This window comes from Bombus terrestris, chromosome 14, assembly GCF_910591885.1.
Source record: "Bombus terrestris chromosome 14, iyBomTerr1.2, whole genome shotgun sequence".
NCBI classification, from domain to species: Eukaryota; Metazoa; Arthropoda; class Insecta; order Hymenoptera; family Apidae; genus Bombus; species Bombus terrestris.
The window spans coordinates 3873184-3893067 of record NC_063282.1 but is presented as its reverse complement, the minus strand read 5'-3'; the positions used below and the strand labels follow the sequence as shown (position 1 = coordinate 3893067).

Sequence of the window (19884 nt, the reverse complement as noted above, 5' to 3'; positions counted from 1 at the left end):
AATGATATTTATTTTCTTGATAACTATAGTATTCATAAATTAGATTTTAGAGATAAAAAATGTTAAAATAAAAGAGGTGTGTTATACTTTTTTAAGAAACGAGTGAATAAAAAGATATCCAATTTTAAATCCCGCGAAATATTGAATTTAGTACCAAATTACGTACACAGGTGGCGCATGATTCCGAATAATCCTACGTCGACATCTTTGCAAGAATGCAGCAAACTAAATGCATCGGTGCAGTATGTCGGTATAGTAGAAAATACATGTGCTTGCACCGCGCATGCGAGTGACCAAATATATATCATAACTGAGGGGAAATGTCATGCATAATCAGCTGGTCAAATATAGGCGAAAAGATGGCGGGCATGCAACTTGATGTTGTTAGGTGTCAAAAGAAGCAACTTTAACACGCTGTTCACTGGCTGTGTCGACAATATTTTGTTGCAAATGTGTAAATAGATAATTGCTGTACATGATGGCATTTCTCGAGGTTAGTCTCACATTTTAATCGAACATTTGATCGTATTTTATATATCGTGTACATAACCCCCTTTTCCTCACACGAAAATGCATTTATCTTTTAGTGGAGACGCTTCAATTTTTTTGATCTTAAAAAAGAAGTTGACGGCGGGAAAATAGCCACGGCACTTGGTGTGAGTATTCATCGACTGAAATCCGATTTTTTCTGACATGATATTTGATTATAGGTTAAGGCTATCGTGTTCGATGTATATTGTATGCTCTGTTGATTAGGACGCCCAAGTGACAGCAGCTACGAGCGGTAACGGGACTCTAGTATTCGGAGATTACACAGGCAATGTGCATTTAGTGAATAGAACTTACGATGTTACCACATTTCGCGCTTATGATGTCACATTAACACTAGCTCAACAAGTCCAACATTCCACTTTCTTGTTCACCATTGGTGTTAGTATCATTGCATAATTGTTACACATTGATGCAGAGATATTTGTCAATAATGAAAAGTATGTTTCCTTAGGAAGATGAATCAGGTTGTAATCCTACCATAAAGGTCTGGAATTTAGCTAAACCAGATAAACAAGGCAATCCAACATGTCTTCGTATAAGTAGAGCCATACCAAGTTATAGAGCAGTTCCTGCAACTGCTCTATGTGTGCATACTAGTCTTACATTAATGGCTATTGGCTTTGGAGATGGCTCTATTATGCTGTATAGGTAAAAATAATTAATTTTAATAATGGTAATCTTCTAATTTTCAAACATGTTTTCATACACAACTTTCAATCCTTAGGGGTGATTTAACTAGGGAAAGGAAAAACAAGATAAAAGTATTCGAACATACCAATTTTTCAGTTACTGGTTTAGCAATAAAATCTAGTGGCAAACAAACTCATTTATTTGTTGCTACACCAAATAGCGTTTTCGTATATAATATTACTGTTAAGGATCAAGAATTTAAATCTCCCTTGGATACTATGGGCTGTGCCAGAAAGTGTAGTGTTCTTGCAGAATCTATGCAAGATAGTCATTTTATGATTGGTCGTGATGATGTAATAACATTAACATAATTTTATTATGGAATGTATGTAATAAATACTTTTCTACTAATAAATTTGTATTACTTTAGGCAATTTATTGTTACACACCAGATGGTAGAGGTCCTTGTTATGCAGCTGGTGGTCAAAAAATCATGTTAGAGTGGTTTAGAAGTTACCTAGTTATTATAGCAAAAGAATCTGCGAATGATCCAAGAACAACAACTACCATTTCTGCAAAACCAAGGTAAGGAAATTTTACAGATTCATAGTTTTTACAAATTCATTAAATATAAACTAATTTTTAAAATATCATATGTTTATAGTACTATAGAACCAATACCTCCAGGAGTGGATAAGCATGTAATTACAGTACTTGATATACAAAACAAATGCATTGTTTTTTCTGCCCCAATGTTGTCTGTGCAAGCTGTTCTATCAGAATGGGGTGGATTTTTTATACTCAGTGGAGATAGTAAACTTTATCACTTAGATGAAAAAGACTTGCAATCGAAATTAGCATTACTTTTCAAGAAGAATTTATATGATATATCTATAAGGTAGGTAATTTCTAGCTGAAGTTGTAGAAAATATTTCAATTATAATTATAATTGTATATAATTATAATTTAATATTACATTATTTTTAGAATAGCTAAGAATCAACAATATGATGCTGAAGGTTTAGTCGATATATTCCGACAATACGGCGATCATTTATATTCTAAAGGAGATCATACTGGAGCGATAGAACAGTATATTAAAACTATTGGAAAGTTAGAACCGTCGTATGTAATTAGAAAATTTTTAGATTCTCAACACATAGATAATCTAACGACCTATTTGCAAGCTTTGCATAAAAATGGGCAGGCAACAGAAGATCATACAACTTTGCTACTGAATTGTTATACAAAACTCAATCATACAGATAAATTAAAAGAATTTATCATGGTAAACAAACTATGACTAATTTGAATACAAAATTTATCGGTAATTTTTATGATTATGTTATATAATGATTTTAGACAAAAGATAGAGAGATTGATTTCGATGTCGAAATTGCAATAAAAGTTTGTCGTCAAGCATCGCCGGAGGATGCTTTGTTGCTTGCAAAAAAACATGATCGTTACGAATGGTATCTTCGTATTCAAATAGAAGATAAACACGAGTACAAAAAGGCATTAGAATATATGGCTACTTTGGACTTTGAAGAAGTACGTTGATACATGCATTTAGATGTGCATCCAGATTCAATTTATTTGATTAATTTTGGACAATCTTTTAGGCAGAATCCAACATGAAGAAATATGGTACTATCCTGATAGAAAATGTGCCAGATGAATCAACGCAATTTTTAAAAGCCTTATGTACCAATTATAGGCCTTCCAATCAACCACTTGTAGATCAGGTAAAATTGAGGAATTAAAAAATAACAGATTTATATTGATACGATAAAACATATACTTATAATGACGTATTTGATTCAGGAAATGTTAGATGGTACTGTGGACCAACACATCGATAAAGCCAATCCAGAAGATTTTATTCACTTGTTTTTAAATAATTCAGAACGTCTCGTAGAATTCTTAGAGCACCTAGTAAAAATGAATACCAAGTTAGTATACCAAAATAAATAACAAGAAAAGTTCAATTCATATTCTACAAGTTAAATGTTTTAATACATAGGTGGAGCACTTTGGTATACAATACTTTAGTAGAACATTATCTTCATATTTGGTCAGCTTTGGATAATGATGTAGCAAAAGTACAATATGAACAGAAAATTGTACGACTTTTGCAAAATTCGGAAGCGTGTTACGATAAAGATCAAATATTAATCTTATGCCATCAGCATAATTTCAGGCGTGGTTTACTCTTTCTTTATGAAGAAAGTAAATTGTAGGTTGAAGTAACTTACACAATCAATATTATAATTCAAAAATTTATTTTATAATGTATATTATATTATATATAGATACCAAGAAATATTACGATTCCATTTACGCGAAGGAGACAGTGAACAAATTTTAGCTACGTGCAAACGATTTGGACATCAAGATCCGAATTTATGGGTCCAAGCTTTATGGAGTGTTGCAAGAAATAAAGAAGCACCAACTAAACTTCTTGCAGACATACTAACCCACATAGGTATGTCTAAAATTTAATTTAATCATTCTAGTGTCATATAACATTTTTAAACAAAATTTATATTGGACAGGTCAAGAAAGGCTTTTATCACCATTGATGGTTCTTGATGCACTTTCTACTTCACTTTCTTGTACCTTGGGCGATGTGAGAACCTATTTTAACAGTGTGTTACGAACAGAGCATAAACAAACACAAGCAGATATAGAATTATCTGAAAAGTATCGAGCAGATACTAAAAAGATACGAGAACAAATAGATTCAATTAAAAATAGTACTATTATCTTCCAAGGATCACGTTGCAGTGCGTGTCACCATCAGTTAGAACTTCCATCGGTACATTTTATGTGTCAGCATTCATATCATCAACAGTGAGTTCAGATTTTATATCATATTATGTATAATAATATTTTATGATGTATTTTAACATGTACGACGTTACTCTCGTAATAGCTGCTTTCAAAGATTCTCAGAGAATGAAAATGAATGTCCAGCTTGTTTACCAGACAATAAAAAATTGTTGGATATCATAAAAGCACAGGAACAATCAAAAGATCTTCATGAAACATTTCACAGTTTATTGGATCGAGCAGAGGATCCATTCTCATTAGTTGCTGATTACTTTGGTCGCGGAGTTTTTAAAAAATTAATGGTGATCACAGATAGCGATAAAATGTTGTCTGCGTCGGTGGCAAAGTTTGATGAATCAAAATTGAATTATGGGCCAGGAGCGGAAGCCAGAATCAGATTATCGGAAGGAAAGAACTCAACGTTAGGTAAGCAACATTTTATTTGATTAAAAAAATTAATTTATTACTCTTCAAGCATAGCAATTTTTTATACAAATCAAAAATTTTATTATAGGAAAAACTGAAACTCATCGTTCGTATGATAATTATAATACAGTAGCGGATGATCGACTGCGATCTTATCCAAAATCAGATCTGTACTCTTCATCAGTAGAAGCGAATATCTCTGGTACATTCAATGACATATCTAGTCCACGAGGAAATTCGAAGAAAGCTGTGCCAGTACCTATAAAGGAAGCTCGTATTTTAAACAGCACGACACCAAAATCATCACCAGTTCAAAAATCGTACGTGCCACCAAAAACACCGATTGTACCATCGAATCCATTCGGAGCAGACGACTACGATGAATCGAAAAATCCATTTGCCGAAGACAAAGACGATGACACTACTAATCCTTTTAAAGATAATGACGACACAAATCCCTTTAAGAATAATGACGATGATGACTATAATAAGAACCTGAATCCTTTTGGTAGATAAATTATATTTATTATATTCAATTGTTTCAACCACTAAACTCATGAATCACTAAAAAAGACAATTATGCGTTATTATTGACAAATAGGAACATTACAGCTTGCGAAGAGAAATATCGTAAATGTTATTGTCATATATAAAATTGTAAATTCATTACATGAATCTAGCTTGGCTTTCACCAGTATAATCCCCACAATTATTCAGCCTAGGTGTATCATGAACTTTATATTGTTTTTTCTTTTTATACACGAATCACATAATAATATCTTTGGTGCTTTATGCAATTTATAAAATGAAACTATATATTCACGTAGAAAAATAAGATATATAATTGTATATTAAACAATTAATTGTACATATATTCATTTATTATTTTTTTTAAATTTCAACATATATATTTTACAAAATGTCTGTTAAAGAATCTCATTCGCTGAGTTTTATAAAAAATACTTTACATTTTACAAAAAGATACATTTACCAAAGTGGTTTCCAAATAGCAATTAACAAATAAGCTATGCATAATATAAAAATACTAATCCAGTTATACATGATTTAAAATGTGTTTCCATTCACTTATTTGATCACTTATTCTGAAGGCATTCCAACTGTCTACAGTTTCTGGAATTCGCGGTTTTATAGAAACAGAAGTACAATATTCCTCAGTAGATACAGGTGTAAAAAAGTCAGAGAGTATCGGCACAACATCTTTTTGTCTTGGTTCTGGATCTTTACTACGAGTTAATCTGCTTGGCAATTGATTTTCATCTATGGATAAGTCTACCAAATCTTTGTAAACTGCTTCATCAAGAGGGAAATCTAAAGCAGTAGAAACCTAAAACACAAAACATAAGAGGATATTTTATGATCTTATAATTGTAAACCATCACTTTTTTACTACCTTTCCATTTATAAGATTTTTATATGAAGCTGGTAAATGTTCAATATTAGTTATAACTTTTTGTTTCTTCATTTCATTTAATTTATTAATTGTACACATAATAGAATTATATTCTGGTTTTGCCAATTTTTCTCCAGAAATAATTGGCTTTGTATGAATGTTTTCATCTGTTTCTAAAATTGCTAAATCATCTGGCTGACTGTGTGATACTCCTGGACCTATGTATGGCTGTATTTTAGGACCAATTATATCTCTTACAACTTTACTGTATTTATAACATGGCATAACATCACGAAGTTTTGAATTTAAATTCTTTTTTATTGTAATTGAACTAGATGTCTTCTGTGTGACATTTAACTTTTTTGTACCAGTGCCAGCAGAAGAAAGTCGATTCTTATGTTTTAAAATGTCTAAATCTGTGGATTTTGTAGTTACAATTTTAATATTTTTTTTAACAACTGTTGATTTATTTTCTTTTTCTCTTCTACCTTTAGTGTAATCTTTCTTTGAACCATTAATTTTGTCAGAATTTTTTGATTTAAGTGTCTTGTCTAAACTTTTACTTTGTGCAATGGGAGAATCTGTAGAAACTGTTATGTCATTGTTTGGAAGTTTAATAGAAATTTTGGGAATATTAGCTTCTTTAATATTTGCTTTAATATTCTGACTGTTGTTAGCATCATTTAAAGGATTCTGATTTTCTGTCTTGATAGTATTTTTATCCAAAGAGGACGAGGTTTCAATTGAACAAGGAGATGCATTAGCATGTAATGTGAAGTTTGATGCATTATCAACAAGCTTTGAATTTTTATTTTCCTGATTGCCAGATATTTCATTCGATTTCACTAATTTAACAGGTTTATCTAGTCTTACGACACTTAGGATTTTCGGCTTATCCTTAATACCATTTTGATCAGTCAAGCTTTTTAATTCTTTTGTTATCGATTTACCAGTATCCGGTTGACAAAATCTTACTTTTGGTCTCGCAAAAAATTTCGTATCCTTAGACATTATACAGAAATATAAAATTCTAAACTGTTTTATTTATAAGAACGTTAATAACGAAGTATAGTACAGCGGTCTGATAACAAAGTACTTATATGTATAATCAAAACATAACCTTTACGACAAAAAGCTTTTGGATGATGTCAAGAGTAACTGTCACTGTTAGAATCTTTTGCAGCACTACCAATTTCTTAACAAAACTACAAAGTTTGTCCTCTGGGATTTTTCGGCTTCAATCCTTTTTGGCAATTTTCAACTTACAAAGATAGGTTAGTTATCGAAAAGACTATAGCGCTTAGCGCTCGTGCATTGTTAGGATCGTAATTTGTTCAACAATTAATTTCTTGTGCAGTTGTTTAGCGACAATTAAGAATACTTTGAGAGAACATGGAACCTTATGAGGTAATTTATTTCCTATTATATATAGTGTCTCGTTATGAAGACATTCATTATAGTAGGTTAAAACAATACAATTTATTACAAACTTGCATAATGTTTTTATTTATTTAACAGAATCCCGATTTTCTACCACTAGAAAATTTAAAACTAACGATTAAAACCAATGGTATTGTCCAAAAGGTTGATGCTTTGGTACGTACATAAATAGCAATCTGTTTGTGGATACATCAATTGATATTTGTCAAGCTTTTGATTAATAAATCTTACTACTTTGGTATTATATGAGTTTTTCATACATCTTAAAATCACTTTTCGTATTTAATAATAACTTGTTAACAAATTCTCATATGTATTATTAATATCTATGAAATTAGAAAAGTGTTATCATAAATGTTAAATAAATTGTTAATTTCTATGTGACAATCATTTTAGAGTAAAATATGGGCAAGTGACCACTATTTTTTACATTATGAACCTCCTAATATATATAATGATGATGGATCTGAAATTGTGGGAGCAAAACTACGATGGATAGAAATTGTCAATTATATGATCAACGATTTAAAATGGTTACTCAGCCTTCCATTTTATAGGTAAGTATAATTAGTAACAACAGTACCATTGAAAATGTTCAATGATTCTTCTATAAGATTATAATCAAATTTGCAATCAAATTACCTGAAAGTTTCCTTTTAACACATACATTTACATGTATTATATATTTATGTATCTCTTATTTAGATTTTGGTCAAATATTGTGTTTAATACTTCAGTATTAGATACATTGGTATCTTTTCTACAAGACGCACCACCATTCTATGCTTTAGAAAATTTTCCAAATTGCCCAGAAATGTTGGAACTTCTAGAAACACTAAGTCACTATGTACTTATAATTTTTGCACGACTTGTCACAAACAAAGAAAGTCCTGAAGAATATATGAACCGTCCATTTCTTGGAAATTTATTATATGACAAATACATATTTACGGTACCCATCATCTTTGATCTTTGCCAACTTTATGGTCGAGAAAATGCAAAAATAATGGAAAGGATCTTAAACTCTTTATTTGAATTAGAACCGCAGTATAATAATGATCTTCAGAGAGCTGTTCCTTGTCTTATAGAGGTGAGGTATTAGATACAATATACAGAACAACTAATGTTTTATCAAAACAGAATTAAATATAAGTGTTGTTAGTTTAGGCCTTTGAAAATGTTGAAAGAAAATTTGGTAGTGATTCTATATATACCGATGAAGCAGTTTCATTGTCAAAGCAGGATACTAATTCCTCAAAACTTACATTATTCCAGTTGGAAGATATGATATTATATGTTCTAGATATATCATCAAATGTTGGTGTGTTTTTAATAAATTATTCTCCAGCAGTGAGTATATTTCACACAGTGGATTTTATGAATAAGTAAGTTAAACTAATTAAACTATATCCTTATTTGTTCTAAGTGTTCTGAATAGTTTATTTTATCATTTATCATTAGACTTGTTTCAGTATATGAAAGCACAATACCTGAGATGTATAAAATATTAAAGAACTTAGCATATAATGATGAAAATATGCCGAAATATATAGAATTAAAGCATCGTCTGGATGTAATAAGGATTGAAATTTTGAAGCTTTTTCGTATTATTATATATGAACCAATATTGACTATTCAAGAAAATTTGTAAGTGTATATATATATATATATATATTTAAATTACAAAGTATAATACATCCAATGTATAACATACTATGATTATAACGTTATGCTTAGAAATATGATAAAGGAAGCAGAGGTAAAGGAACGGGTGGACGAATATCTTAATTTATTAACCTTAGCAATTTCTGAAAAAGAATTTATTACAGATTATGATCAATTTTATCCTGTTAAATTAGATTTGACTATATTATCGAATATTTGTCCTGATGCGTATCCTTTTGTTAATGTAGTACTATTATGATTGCAATGATAGATAAATATATGGTGGTATCTTTTTATACTTAACAAATATTATTCAGTGATACAATAAAATATAATTATATTGTGAAATCAGTCAATACAATTATTGGAAGACCCAATGTTCCAGATACTAGCTTTTCTAATAACGTAAATGTAAGTTTGAGAAATGGCTTGCAAATTGTATTTTGATGAAGCTTTTACATAATATTACCTTTTCGTAGGAACCTGTAGCTGTAGCTGGACCTAGTGGTATTTTAAATGAGACAACTATATCTGAAAACATGAAACCTTCAAATGAGAAACAAACTGTGGAAAAGAATTCTATTGAATTGGCTGTTCTTATTTCTGATGTTAAAGATATTTTAAATCATCTAGATGAAGGTTTTATTGGGGTAATTATTTCAATATGAAAGATGAAAGAATTGCGTGCATTTAACAGTATTTATTTTACAGACAAGTTTGGAGTATTACAATTATGATAGTGCAGCTGTGGTACATGCTGTACTAGAAGATTCATTACCACCAGAATTAAAAGAATTGATGAAATTAGGGCCATCACAAATGCCTAGTGCACTACCAATCTATACAGTAAGAACATTTTATTATTTGAATCATGATACATAATCTAGTATAAACGATGTAAATATTCTTACTATTTTTCTAGGAAACTTCAATTAAGGATGTAGCTAGTGGTATTGAAAGACTGGATATTAATATGCTTGATAATTTAAAGGGTGATGATGCATATGTTAAAAAATCTAAAGAAATCATAGATATACCTAAAGATTACATAACTAAAAAGTAAGGATTCAAGGTTACTCTGAATAATACATATAACACATATAAAAATATATATTTGTAGATAACAAGAATATAAACAAAATTTGTTACAGTTACAGTCTCGTCGAAGATGTATACGATGACGAGTATGATGATACTTATGATAACAGCGATATACGTGGTACACAGGATGACTCGACTGAAGCAGATTTAAGACCTTTTACTATACCTAGAGTTTGTATTTATATAATTCGATTAAATTATAGTCTTCTCTAACACTATTAACATAATTATATAAAAATTAACGAACGATAATTTTAGATTCTTCGCGAGAAACAAAAGGTTGAAACTGAAGAAGTTGAAACGGAATCAGAAGATGAAGATGTAAGAAATAACCAAAATGGGAGAGACTATTTTATACAAAATCCAGAAGAGGTACGCGCTAGAGCAGAACGACAAAGGCAAACGCGAAGTGGAAGAGGTGTACCGAATGTAATAGGTATATTTGTCAATTTTTATAAAGTGCTGAATATAATTTAATAGTTACACTTAAATACAGCATGCATTATTAGTGTTTTTTATCAGTTCCAATATTAAAATGATTTTGTTCTTGTATCTGCAGGTAATCCTAAAGGTCAAGGACAAGAGAAAGCGGTATTATACAATAGGCAGCAAAAGAACACCAAGAAGGCGGAACGCGCTAATCACAATCGTCGTTCTGGTGCCCAATGGAAACGAAATCAAGGAATGGTTCCATTATAAATCTATCTATACTTTTACAATATGAATGTAAATACTGCCATGTGATAAATACATTCGTACCTATGTTAATTTTATAGATTCAGTATCACAACTTTGTTAAGATATTTGTTTAGGAAATTTTTATGATTCTTAATGATCTTTAACTATTGTAAGAGCTCTTATTCTATTCATTTGATCAGTTACTGCTTGTTGGTATTCGACTTCAGGTACCATAGCGCTGGATGGCGATCCTAAAGTATTTGGTACTGGCATTAAGTGTGTAAATAAATGAGTTGCACTTCCATAGTAATCTAATTGTATCATGATTACAGCATGTATGCTAGGTTTAATATATTCCAATCTCTTGTCTAAAAACATTGGTAGTTCTACAAGTAATTGAGCATGAACAGTCTTCAAGTCCTTAGCAGCTGCTTCTTCTGTCCTGCGTTCTCTTTCTAATTTTGCGATATGACTAGCAGTTCTGTCTTTTTTCTCTTGCAATTTTTTGACACGATTATAAGAGTATTTCCAAGTTGTCACCAGTTCCTCACGCTTGGCAATTGCTGCGGCTATTAGAATGAATTCATCTCGTAATTTTTTTAATGGTTCTATGAAAGTTTTTTGACAGAGAGCTGCCATTTCTTGCACTGTTTTCCCAATCTAATAAATGAGCAAAATTTTCATGATGTTTCCTACCATGTAAAAACAATCTGTAAACTTGCCTGTGTTGTTACTGAATGGTAATTTTCCACTACTTTTCTAAATTCATCACTGAGATGCGCTAAACCACAAGTTGTTAGATTTAATGTCAACCTTTGGTCTGCTCGATCTAAATTTAGCACAGCTTCTATATATTTTTTCATTTCCTTTGTCAATTTCCTAATTGTATCTTCAACGCTTGAAAAACAAATAAGAAATTTTTTAATATATTTCAATACATCATCGCAACAAGTATTCTAACAATAAATATACATACTAAATGAGTCTTTGAACTGCAATATCTAATTCTCTGTCTTCTAAATGAGTTAATAGAGGTGGTGCTGGTGTAGGCCTCTGTGTCAAATGATTTTTCTTCAAAGGATTCCTATATACATTGTAATATTATTTAGAGGTGCTGTAACCTATTACACCTTTAACCTATTAAATTAATAAATAATTATAAATGTTATTACTTACCACGTCATATTATTGCCGTAATTTAACAAATATTCATAATATTATACTTCATCAATCAAAGTTGTTTTACATGAGTAGATTATTACGATTATTAGTTAAGAAAACATTGAACACAGTGACGTACACAGTAATTCAGAGTCTTATCGTTACTAATCTAGTATTCAATAGATAAAGTACAAGATAAAATAATCTATATATTTTCATATTTCATTATGTTCATTTTTTTAATCTTATCAATAAATATTTAAAGAAATTATGTAATAGAAAAAAGCTGACTCTTTTTTTTATTCAAATTTAACATAATACTTCCTAACCTCAACTGTCATATTTCTAACGTCAGCTTGACATTTAAATCTAACACAATTGCAATATAAACATGTTTTTTCTCCTTTTTTTTTTTAAAGGATTTTATAACTGCAAAAATATATATACGCAAATAATATAGTTGCTAAATATTTTTTATTAAAATGAGTTATACAAAGTTGAAAATAATATAGGTACAATAAGCTTTGATACTTCTTAAATTACCTTACATCTTTATTTAGTATGTACATGATTAAGCAGAATTTAGTGATCTATAATGATTAATTCGTCTATACCCCAATCCTCATAACTATTGTCAGGTAAGTAACGTCTAATTATAATTGGAATTTTTCTTTGTTTTAGTTCTTTCATTGCAATTTGCAGTGGATCAGTTTCTCCTTCCAACTCAACCATCACAGGAGCACACATAGCTATTTGTAACGCTCTTGTCCCTAATACTCTTGCCCTTTCATATCTAAAAGCACATATTTAAAATATTTTTATTATTCTTAAGATTAAAAGCTTTTGCTCAACATCACCTACTTTGTCATATATCTTGTTGTAATTCTTTTGGACCTTTGCACTCCACCAGTAGCTTCACCAGCTGCTAATAATTCTATATTTTCTCCATCTTCTTCTTGAGGTTCTAGTTCAATGTTATCATCATCATCTACATCATCAAAATCATCTGCTACCCTGTAAATGAGGAAAAATTCAACGATCTTGATATACTTAAATTGAAATATACATTGTATAAAAGAAAAGTTATACTAGATCGTTAAAATAATTTATTAAATATCTTTTAGGTTATGTTTAACTTTATGTGTAATAGGGTGATAGAGAAATCTTTTTAACAAGAAATCTGAAAGTAGTTTTACTGCTAAAGGCTTTACGACTATAATTATTCTCCAAAATACCAATAAATTTTTGTCATAAAACTACAATACACACAAGTGGATATGTAAAAGATATCAGTTCAGTAAATATTACATACTCATCTCCATCAAAATCATCATCTGCCATTTTTCTTAATCAAATAAATGTTACTGTTAATACAAATTGATGACTCAATTACTTTTTTTGCAGTTTGTTAAAATATTTTTCGTTGGAAACAGTAATTAACGATGAGTACAAAACACAAGCAAATACTAAACACGAACAAACGAATTGAAAATACCACTACCCTCGTGCAAAAATTCCTAGGATGAATATCAAAGATAACTGATTTGTTGGAATGCAAAATAAATAGATAAGTTACAGAAAATAAATAGACAATAGAAATATTATGTAGAAAATTGCAAATTAATATAAATAATATAAATAATAATAAAAAACATGGCGATACTAGCTGGATAATCACAGTAATTTCTATAGCATCAAATAAATTTATTTAAAAATAACATTATTCAAAAATGATTGTAGTACCCTTAAACTTTATTTATAATATTTCGAGACAAGCGAAATTAATATTTTTTTTGTGTTTTATAAGATTGCTTCTGCCACAATATCACGAAGCTGTAAAGGGAATCGCAGGATCTTCAACACATCCAAACTACATCAGTGACATTAATTCTAATTACGTCTAATTGGTTATAATAAACTACAGTTCATTATATTCCGTGAACTATAAAGATGATTGGGATTTTCCAGTATATTTATATTGTAACCCATGCTATTAATTATTAATTTTCTGAATAATGTACGAAATATATTTATTAATTTCTAACAGTTTTTAAGAAATGATTATACAAACATTTTATTATAAAAAGGGGAATAAATTATACATCAATTAATTTAGAGTTAAGTTATATATTAGTTAATATATTTATATTTTACGTAATACAGACAGTTTATAATTGCATATTGCTAAATATAGGATATGATTTCAATTGTATATTTAATTACTATATAATTTTTAAAATATAATAAGCAAGTGAATTTAAATATCATAATTTATCTTTAACTTGGTCCACCTCCAATCCCCTTCCCTTCCCATATTCGCAAGTTAGAATACGGAAAATGTGAAAAATTTGGACATTGTCTCTTTTTATCACTGCTCATATAGTCTGCCTTTTTCGCACATTATCGTCCTCTTTTTCTATTGTCGTTCATATCGTCTGTCTTTCTTGCACACTATCGCTGTATCTTCCTATCGTCTTTACGGACAAGGCATGTGCTGTCATCTATTCACGAACGCTCCAAGTTTCAGTTCTATCCTTCCTTAGTAGATAACAGCGCATGGTTTGTCCGAGACACGTTTCAGGGCAAGAAGTCGACTTTTGCCTTCGGACAAACCATTTGCTGCCATCTATCTGTGAGTGTTCGAGGTTTCAATTCCCTTGTTCCTTAATGGATGGCAGCATATGGCTAGTCCGAAGACAGAAGTCTAACTGTTTGCTCGTAAGAGCCCATAGAGAGAGAAATAAATAATGCCTGACAAGGACAGACGATACGAGCGGCGATAGAAAGAGAGAGATAGTATGCGACAAAGACAGACAATAGGAACTACGATTGAAGAAGAGAGATTGATAGTGTGCGAGATATCTGCATGTTACTTCTCATTGAGGGATTAGGGTTGGTCAGTCTGGGATCGCTTGGCCGGTCATTAAATGATTAAACAGCTGATTAATTTTAATTAAACGTTTACTGGAACGTTTTAGTTATATAGAAACTACATGAATTATCTAAAATTATTAAAATTATTATTATTATTAAAATTATTATTATTATTAAAATTATTATTATTAAAATTATCGCTATTATTATTGTATCTCTATCTAACGCTGCGCACGCGACATACGTCTGTTCTCGTCGCCCACTATTGCTTTCCTTATCTACAGACTAAGGATATTTCGTCAATTATTAAAATTGTCCAGAATTATAAACATGACGTCTTTTCAGTCCGTTTCAAGGAATGGCAGAAGCTCCTTTGTTTGTAAACAAGGAGCGCTATATTGTGCGACAAGGACAGCAATAGCGATTAGTTGCACCGTTTCACCGCTACGTGGTGATAGTGGAATGCTTCAAAAAGTAAAAACCAGCAAAGCTACAAATATAATTCGCGAATTTTTACGATTGTGTATTTTCGATTAGGCCCTAAACTATTTTCTAGTACTAAATCTGTTTGGATTTCGTATGCAATGAATGATTTTCAATTATACAAATTAATAAATAATACTTCGCACGCTGTATAATTATAATAACTGTAGAATATTGTTGTGCACGCTTTATACATCGAAATATGACTCTGAAGGCGTACGGAGTAAGCTTGTAAATACGTTAAAAGGTTAAAAATATATCAGAATAGGCTGTTAACAAATGTATTTGGATAACAAATAAACCACTCATCAAATATTCATAAAGATGACACCAGATGGTAGCTAGAGGATTTCCTTTACGCGTACAAACGCAAAAATACGATATTAATTACAAGGAAGCGAATATGAAATTAATACAAAAATTATAGACTTAATTCGTGTCATTTCGAAACACGTCCTTACTAAATAATTAATAACTAATTATTTAAAACAAAATTTCACATGAAAACTAGACACGAGTGTTTCTAAGATCGCTTTATCTTTGTAATGCTACTCTGACAGTGCACGCACCAATATCAGAAAACGTGTGATTTATTAATTTTCGTCGCATGACTTAATTTAATATGAAGTATCAGGATCACATAACCTAACTTAACATACTTTTTTCTCACCGTCTCTCTTTTCCTATCTTTTCTTATCTTTTCTCTCTGGTTTATGACGTCATGGTATCTATTCGTCGACCTGCTACCTCATTCTACGTTACTGTTACTAAATCTCGATTTTTAGTTGAAAATCATTCTCTCGCCAGGTGGCACTCGTCTCTATTTCCTATTCTTATTTGAATTACTAGCGGGAACATGTATATCTTTAAAAATGCTACAGGTACAACAGTTTCTGTGAAATTTTGTCTATTAAATAGCGGAATATCTTGAAACGTAACTGTATGACAAAATAAAGAAGTAAATGAATCTGTAAACTTACAGACGAGGAAATAGAGTAGACGGTAGAATAAATAAGTAAAACATGCTTAACAGATTTCTTAAATTGTCACAGTGAGGATAGTATTGAGCTATATTGAGGATAGCAGAATATTTTGAAATTTGATTGTTAAAAGAAGAAGATAAAATAAATTTGTAGATTTACGTATAAGAAAGAGAGCATTAATTTTTATTTCTATGAAATCGAGTCTTGGAAGAAGTCGGTTCATTTTAAAAATCTTTAAATTTTAAGAATCCATGCAAGAAGTTATTTCAAAAGGAAGAAATAGAACGTATTAATTAAGATGGAATGTGGAAGATAGAAAGCTTTCGAGAAGTAAAGAAACAGACTCGTTATTAGGAATATTAAAGATAATTTTAGAGATAGCTAAGAAGAAATTCATTTTTACATAAAAAATTATTTATCTAAATCGTGTTCGGAAAGAATGTTGAAAATGATGAACTATCTTTCATGCTAAAGTTACTTGAGACATAACATTAGTCGCGACTCTCGTATTCGAATTCTAACACTGCTGGTCTGATTACGAGCCCGAGAACACGTGACGAATCATCTGCTCGAAGTTTCAAAATACAATTTCATTACGAATACCTATATCTACTTAGATCGATAAAACACGATGCCTGCAAAAATGCCAAGGTCACAGGTGTATTGTTACGCTTTATTCTACGTCTATGGAAGAAAAGTAAAAAAAAAAAAAAAAACAAACGAAATGGAAATTCATCGGCCGCCTTTGTTAACAGTTCCTGCGTTTCCAATTCTTCGATAATCTTTTTAAATTGGTATTTCTGTAGACTCATGGGGAAATTAGCAATTTTTCTACTGGATGTTACGTACAGGGTAGCCCACGAGTTATACTCCCCATTTAAAAATTCCACAACTTCTTTTTTATTACATGTTTCTCAAATTTTTGTTTCAGATTTTTAAAGCTCGTTTTTCTCGAAATTTGTAATGGGAAAATTCGCAACGGAGTATCGAGTAAAAATAATCGAATTTTATCTTCAAATTCGATGCTGCATTATACTAACGTTATATTATTTTATTATTAATTAAGAGGTCCAGATTGATTTGTTTCAACACGTCGACTGCCATACGAATTTTACACATTTTACCCTGTGAGACGCGATAAATTGAAATATACTACGGCGTACGGTTTAATCTTCGCAGAATCTTCTATTATATTTGCTCACCTTTCTCTACGAATATCATTAAATATTAAATATTAATCATTGCAAAAAATTTAGTAATTTGAGTCACCGATGACTACCAAGACAGTCAACGTACTAAGAGTCGGAGAAAGACGAGTAGAAACGTGGAAGATCTTCTTTCTGAATGGTTCACGTGCGAAACACAGGACGATATTCGCCAAGTTGGCGAGCAACATAGAAACGGATCGTCTTATTTTTCCATTTCCTGTCAAAAGCGGAGCATGCTGACGCGGTGGAAGATCGACACCGGCGAACACTGACCTCCCTCTACTACTTGAGCTGTGTCCTTGGCCTTGAAACGAGAACGTGTTTCGGGAGATGAAATCCAACCGCACAGGTGGAACGATAATTGCTCGGCCGTCATAGCGAACGTAAGGCTTACCTTTACTTTCGCTCCGTTACGGAATCGGAGAACTTCCACACGAACAGTAGAGTCATCGTGTTAAGTAACGCGAGACGTCTTCTTCTCTCTCAGCAGGCTGTCCAATGGATGCTGAAAAGAAAATCGGCGAATCAGTGAGGAAATTTCGGTCGCAAGATTTGGCAATATTCCAAATATTTCCATTGAAAATGCCCAATTAAAAAATGAATAATTGTGATAAAAATTGGAAGATTCAAGGGAGTAATTTTTTAATTTTTCTATTATTCTAATTTTCTATCGTATATTTGAATGAGAACATTTTGAATATCTTTGCGTTGACCATAGCAAATTTTTAAATACATTTATAAGAAGATTTATGTCTAAGAAGAAGAAGGGAATTTTTTAAATATAGCGTTATGCAATTTCCTAAGAAACGGAAGAAAATTAATTCCCAAGTATCGAGCAAGCGATGCGTTAGGAAAACATTAATTTACACGAAGAAAATTAAAAAATTTATACGTTGAAGTGAAAGTTATTTATTTGCTGACGCAATTAACTTCAATTGAGCTCGTGCGTTTGCGCTAATTTATTTCGTTCTGTTCACTGAAGGCTGATATGTTGACATTCGTACATTTTTAAGACTAGATCTTCTCCTCTTGTAATTGCATGTTATTTTGTTCAACTCTAAGAACACGCATAAGCTCTTGTCAAAATTAATAGTACCTGTCGTTGAGATACACCTATTCGGATTCATCTCATTGTACTATTATATTAACTCTCAAATTTAGCAATATAATCTACATTTAGTAAGCAACGTTATCTACTGTAAATAGTACGAATACGAATTTTGTATAATTTTACGATGGTCCATAAATAGTCAATTTCAAATTGTTTTATTCCACTTAAAAAAAAAAAATGCATCTAGGAATCAAAGGTTAAAGATTCTAATGTTGAATCTAAGCAGATAATAAATTTAGCGAATAAATTTTACAACAAATATCTTCTAGATAAACCTCCGATTTTGAAGAATGCAAATCATCTACGATAAAGCAAATCGTACGAATTATTTCTTATATGAATCACAATATAAGTAGGAAACGTCCTAAGATATATGAATTACTTCCTATAATATATGAATCATAATATAAGTAGGAGATGTCGTAAGATATTGTTTTTGAATATAAATCTTTTATGACAGATGTAAGTAAGAATAGAAATGATACAAGTAATGATCATTTTGATCCGCTTTAATCAAACAGGATCTCAAGTTTGTCTGTCTCTAATCCATGAAAAATCTGCCGACAACGATCAATCTGACCTATGACTTATGACACCGATTCAAGGCCTGTTTGCTTAAATACACAATAATCTACCGACATGTGGCCATCGCTTCCGCTTCGATGACTTTCGTAAACGTTCTTCCGCATACCATGCATTGTCCATTCCGACTTAGACTTACAAAATTGTTTAGCCATCAGAATAGACAACGGAAAATTCAAGTATTGAATACAGTGGTTGCTTAATTTCATTGATTAATCGACTCAAAGGCCAACGTTGCGTTTCATTAATCAGGAACGCAACGTTACATTTTGTAGCTGCTATAGGTTGAATTACTTTTCACATCATCACACAGCGTTATTTGATTTATGTATGTGTGTGTGCTATATAAAACATTTTGCAGTTTCATTGGTACTGTGACGAGTGAGGATTATCACGATTGTTTTGGTAAAGTTTGAAACAAGTCTGAAAATGAATATAGAAGTTGAGAGACAGTTATAGCAAAAATTTATTTAGTTTATTCTCGTAGCACGAACAATCGTCTTAAGCATACAATAGGTATTAAATATGCAATTTCATATTTTTACATAGCTAAAATAACCTGCCAATCTACATAGATTTCTACGTTTCGATATTACGATATTTAATTATCGCTAACGTTGTAATATTTAATATTGCAACGAGTATTGTATTTTATATATTTTATTCGGTTCTGCATACTATATGTGCTCTGTGCATTTCTGTATCCTTAAGTCTCTCATAAATGCATTAACATCGACGTTCTACTTA

At 30.9% G+C, this 19884-nt stretch overlaps 5 protein-coding genes and 2 long non-coding RNA genes across 7 annotated transcripts; 3 read left to right on the top strand and 4 right to left on the bottom strand.

Moving 5' to 3' along the window:
• Nucleotides 1-332: 332 nt before the first annotated feature.
• LOC100643096 (vacuolar protein sorting-associated protein 11 homolog) lies at nucleotides 333-5308 on the top strand. Its single transcript, XM_003400617.4, has 16 exons — nucleotides 333-493; nucleotides 588-656; nucleotides 757-930; nucleotides 1004-1200; nucleotides 1277-1535; nucleotides 1613-1767; nucleotides 1847-2080; nucleotides 2170-2470; nucleotides 2545-2733; nucleotides 2805-2927; nucleotides 3007-3134; nucleotides 3206-3418; nucleotides 3495-3667; nucleotides 3738-4035; nucleotides 4118-4440; nucleotides 4529-5308. Exons 1-16 carry the CDS (start codon nucleotides 476-478, stop codon nucleotides 4954-4956), a joined length of 3282 nt encoding a protein of 1093 aa, XP_003400665.1. The 5' UTR covers nucleotides 333-475; the 3' UTR covers nucleotides 4957-5308.
• On the bottom strand, nucleotides 5304-6862 carry LOC100650701. Its single transcript, XM_012316107.3, has 2 exons — nucleotides 5852-6862; nucleotides 5304-5785 (listed from the first exon to the last, which is right to left on the bottom strand). The coding sequence occupies exons 1-2, from the start codon at nucleotides 6860-6862 to the stop codon at nucleotides 5495-5497; spliced, it is 1302 nt and encodes a 433-aa protein (XP_012171497.1). The 3' UTR covers nucleotides 5304-5494.
• A 126-nt stretch (nucleotides 6863-6988) lies between these two features.
• Nucleotides 6989-10825, top strand: LOC100650577 (activating signal cointegrator 1 complex subunit 2). Its single transcript, XM_020866643.2, has 15 exons — nucleotides 6989-7125; nucleotides 7209-7258; nucleotides 7370-7447; nucleotides 7688-7848; nucleotides 7997-8381; nucleotides 8459-8676; nucleotides 8753-8938; nucleotides 9029-9184; nucleotides 9274-9367; nucleotides 9436-9606; nucleotides 9668-9802; nucleotides 9879-10015; nucleotides 10108-10228; nucleotides 10316-10493; nucleotides 10617-10825. Exons 2-15 carry the CDS (start codon nucleotides 7244-7246, stop codon nucleotides 10754-10756), a joined length of 2175 nt encoding a protein of 724 aa, XP_020722302.1. The 5' UTR covers nucleotides 6989-7125; nucleotides 7209-7243; the 3' UTR covers nucleotides 10757-10825.
• On the bottom strand, nucleotides 10049-12261 carry LOC100642975 (bridging integrator 3). The gene is made up of 4 exons (XM_003400616.4): nucleotides 11912-12261; nucleotides 11712-11819; nucleotides 11458-11632; nucleotides 10049-11395 (listed from the first exon to the last, which is right to left on the bottom strand). The coding sequence occupies exons 1-4, from the start codon at nucleotides 11917-11919 to the stop codon at nucleotides 10886-10888; spliced, it is 801 nt and encodes a 266-aa protein (XP_003400664.1). The 5' UTR covers nucleotides 11920-12261; the 3' UTR covers nucleotides 10049-10885.
• A 90-nt stretch (nucleotides 12262-12351) lies between these two features.
• Nucleotides 12352-13388, bottom strand: LOC100642862 (DNA-directed RNA polymerases I, II, and III subunit RPABC2). Its single transcript, XM_012316106.3, has 3 exons — nucleotides 13209-13388; nucleotides 12758-12910; nucleotides 12352-12689 (listed from the first exon to the last, which is right to left on the bottom strand). Exons 1-3 carry the CDS (start codon nucleotides 13235-13237, stop codon nucleotides 12479-12481), a joined length of 393 nt encoding a protein of 130 aa, XP_012171496.1. The 5' UTR covers nucleotides 13238-13388; the 3' UTR covers nucleotides 12352-12478.
• Nucleotides 13389-13409: 21 nt separating this feature from the next.
• On the top strand, nucleotides 13410-13940 carry LOC125386330. Its single transcript, XR_007226379.1, has 2 exons — nucleotides 13410-13575; nucleotides 13704-13940. It is a non-coding gene; the product is annotated as an uncharacterized LOC125386330 (long non-coding RNA).
• A 1580-nt stretch (nucleotides 13941-15520) lies between these two features.
• On the bottom strand, nucleotides 15521-18034 carry LOC125386269. The gene is made up of 2 exons (XR_007226267.1): nucleotides 17839-18034; nucleotides 15521-17748 (listed from the first exon to the last, which is right to left on the bottom strand). It is a non-coding gene; the product is annotated as an uncharacterized LOC125386269 (long non-coding RNA).
• Nucleotides 18035-19884: the final 1850 nt, after the last annotated feature.

Excerpts from the sequence above, each read along its gene's own strand:
- LOC100643096 (XM_003400617.4), top strand. Across the intron at positions 2,471-2,544 it reads AATTAAAAGAATTTATCATG|ACAAAAGATAGAGAGATTGA; the intron begins GTAAACAAACTA and ends TAATGATTTTAG. Across the intron at positions 2,734-2,804 it reads CTACTTTGGACTTTGAAGAA|GCAGAATCCAACATGAAGAA; the intron begins GTACGTTGATAC and ends ACAATCTTTTAG.
- LOC100650701 (XM_012316107.3), bottom strand. The coding sequence starts at position 6,862 with ATGTCTAAGGATACGAAATTTTTTGCGAGACCAAAAGTAAGATTTTGT. Across the intron at positions 5,786-5,851 it reads AAAATCTTATAAATGGAAAG|GTTTCTACTGCTTTAGATTT; the intron begins GTAGTAAAAAAG and ends TTTGTGTTTTAG.
- LOC100650577 (XM_020866643.2), top strand. Across the intron at positions 8,677-8,752 it reads ACAGTGGATTTTATGAATAA|ACTTGTTTCAGTATATGAAA; the intron begins GTAAGTTAAACT and ends ATTTATCATTAG. Across the intron at positions 10,494-10,616 it reads AGGTGTACCGAATGTAATAG|GTAATCCTAAAGGTCAAGGA; the intron begins GTATATTTGTCA and ends TTGTATCTGCAG.
- LOC100642975 (XM_003400616.4), bottom strand. Across the intron at positions 11,633-11,711 it reads GCAGTTCAAAGACTCATTTA|CGTTGAAGATACAATTAGGA; the intron begins GTATGTATATTT and ends TTGTTTTTCAAG. Across the intron at positions 11,396-11,457 it reads ACCATTCAGTAACAACACAG|ATTGGGAAAACAGTGCAAGA; the intron begins GCAAGTTTACAG and ends CTCATTTATTAG.
- LOC100642862 (XM_012316106.3), bottom strand. The coding sequence starts at position 13,237 with ATGGCAGATGATGATTTTGATGGAGATGA. Across the intron at positions 12,911-13,208 it reads GATGATTTTGATGGAGATGA|GGTAGCAGATGATTTTGATG; the intron begins GTATGTAATATT and ends CCTCATTTACAG. Across the intron at positions 12,690-12,757 it reads ACAACAAGATATATGACAAA|ATATGAAAGGGCAAGAGTAT; the intron begins GTAGGTGATGTT and ends ATGTGCTTTTAG.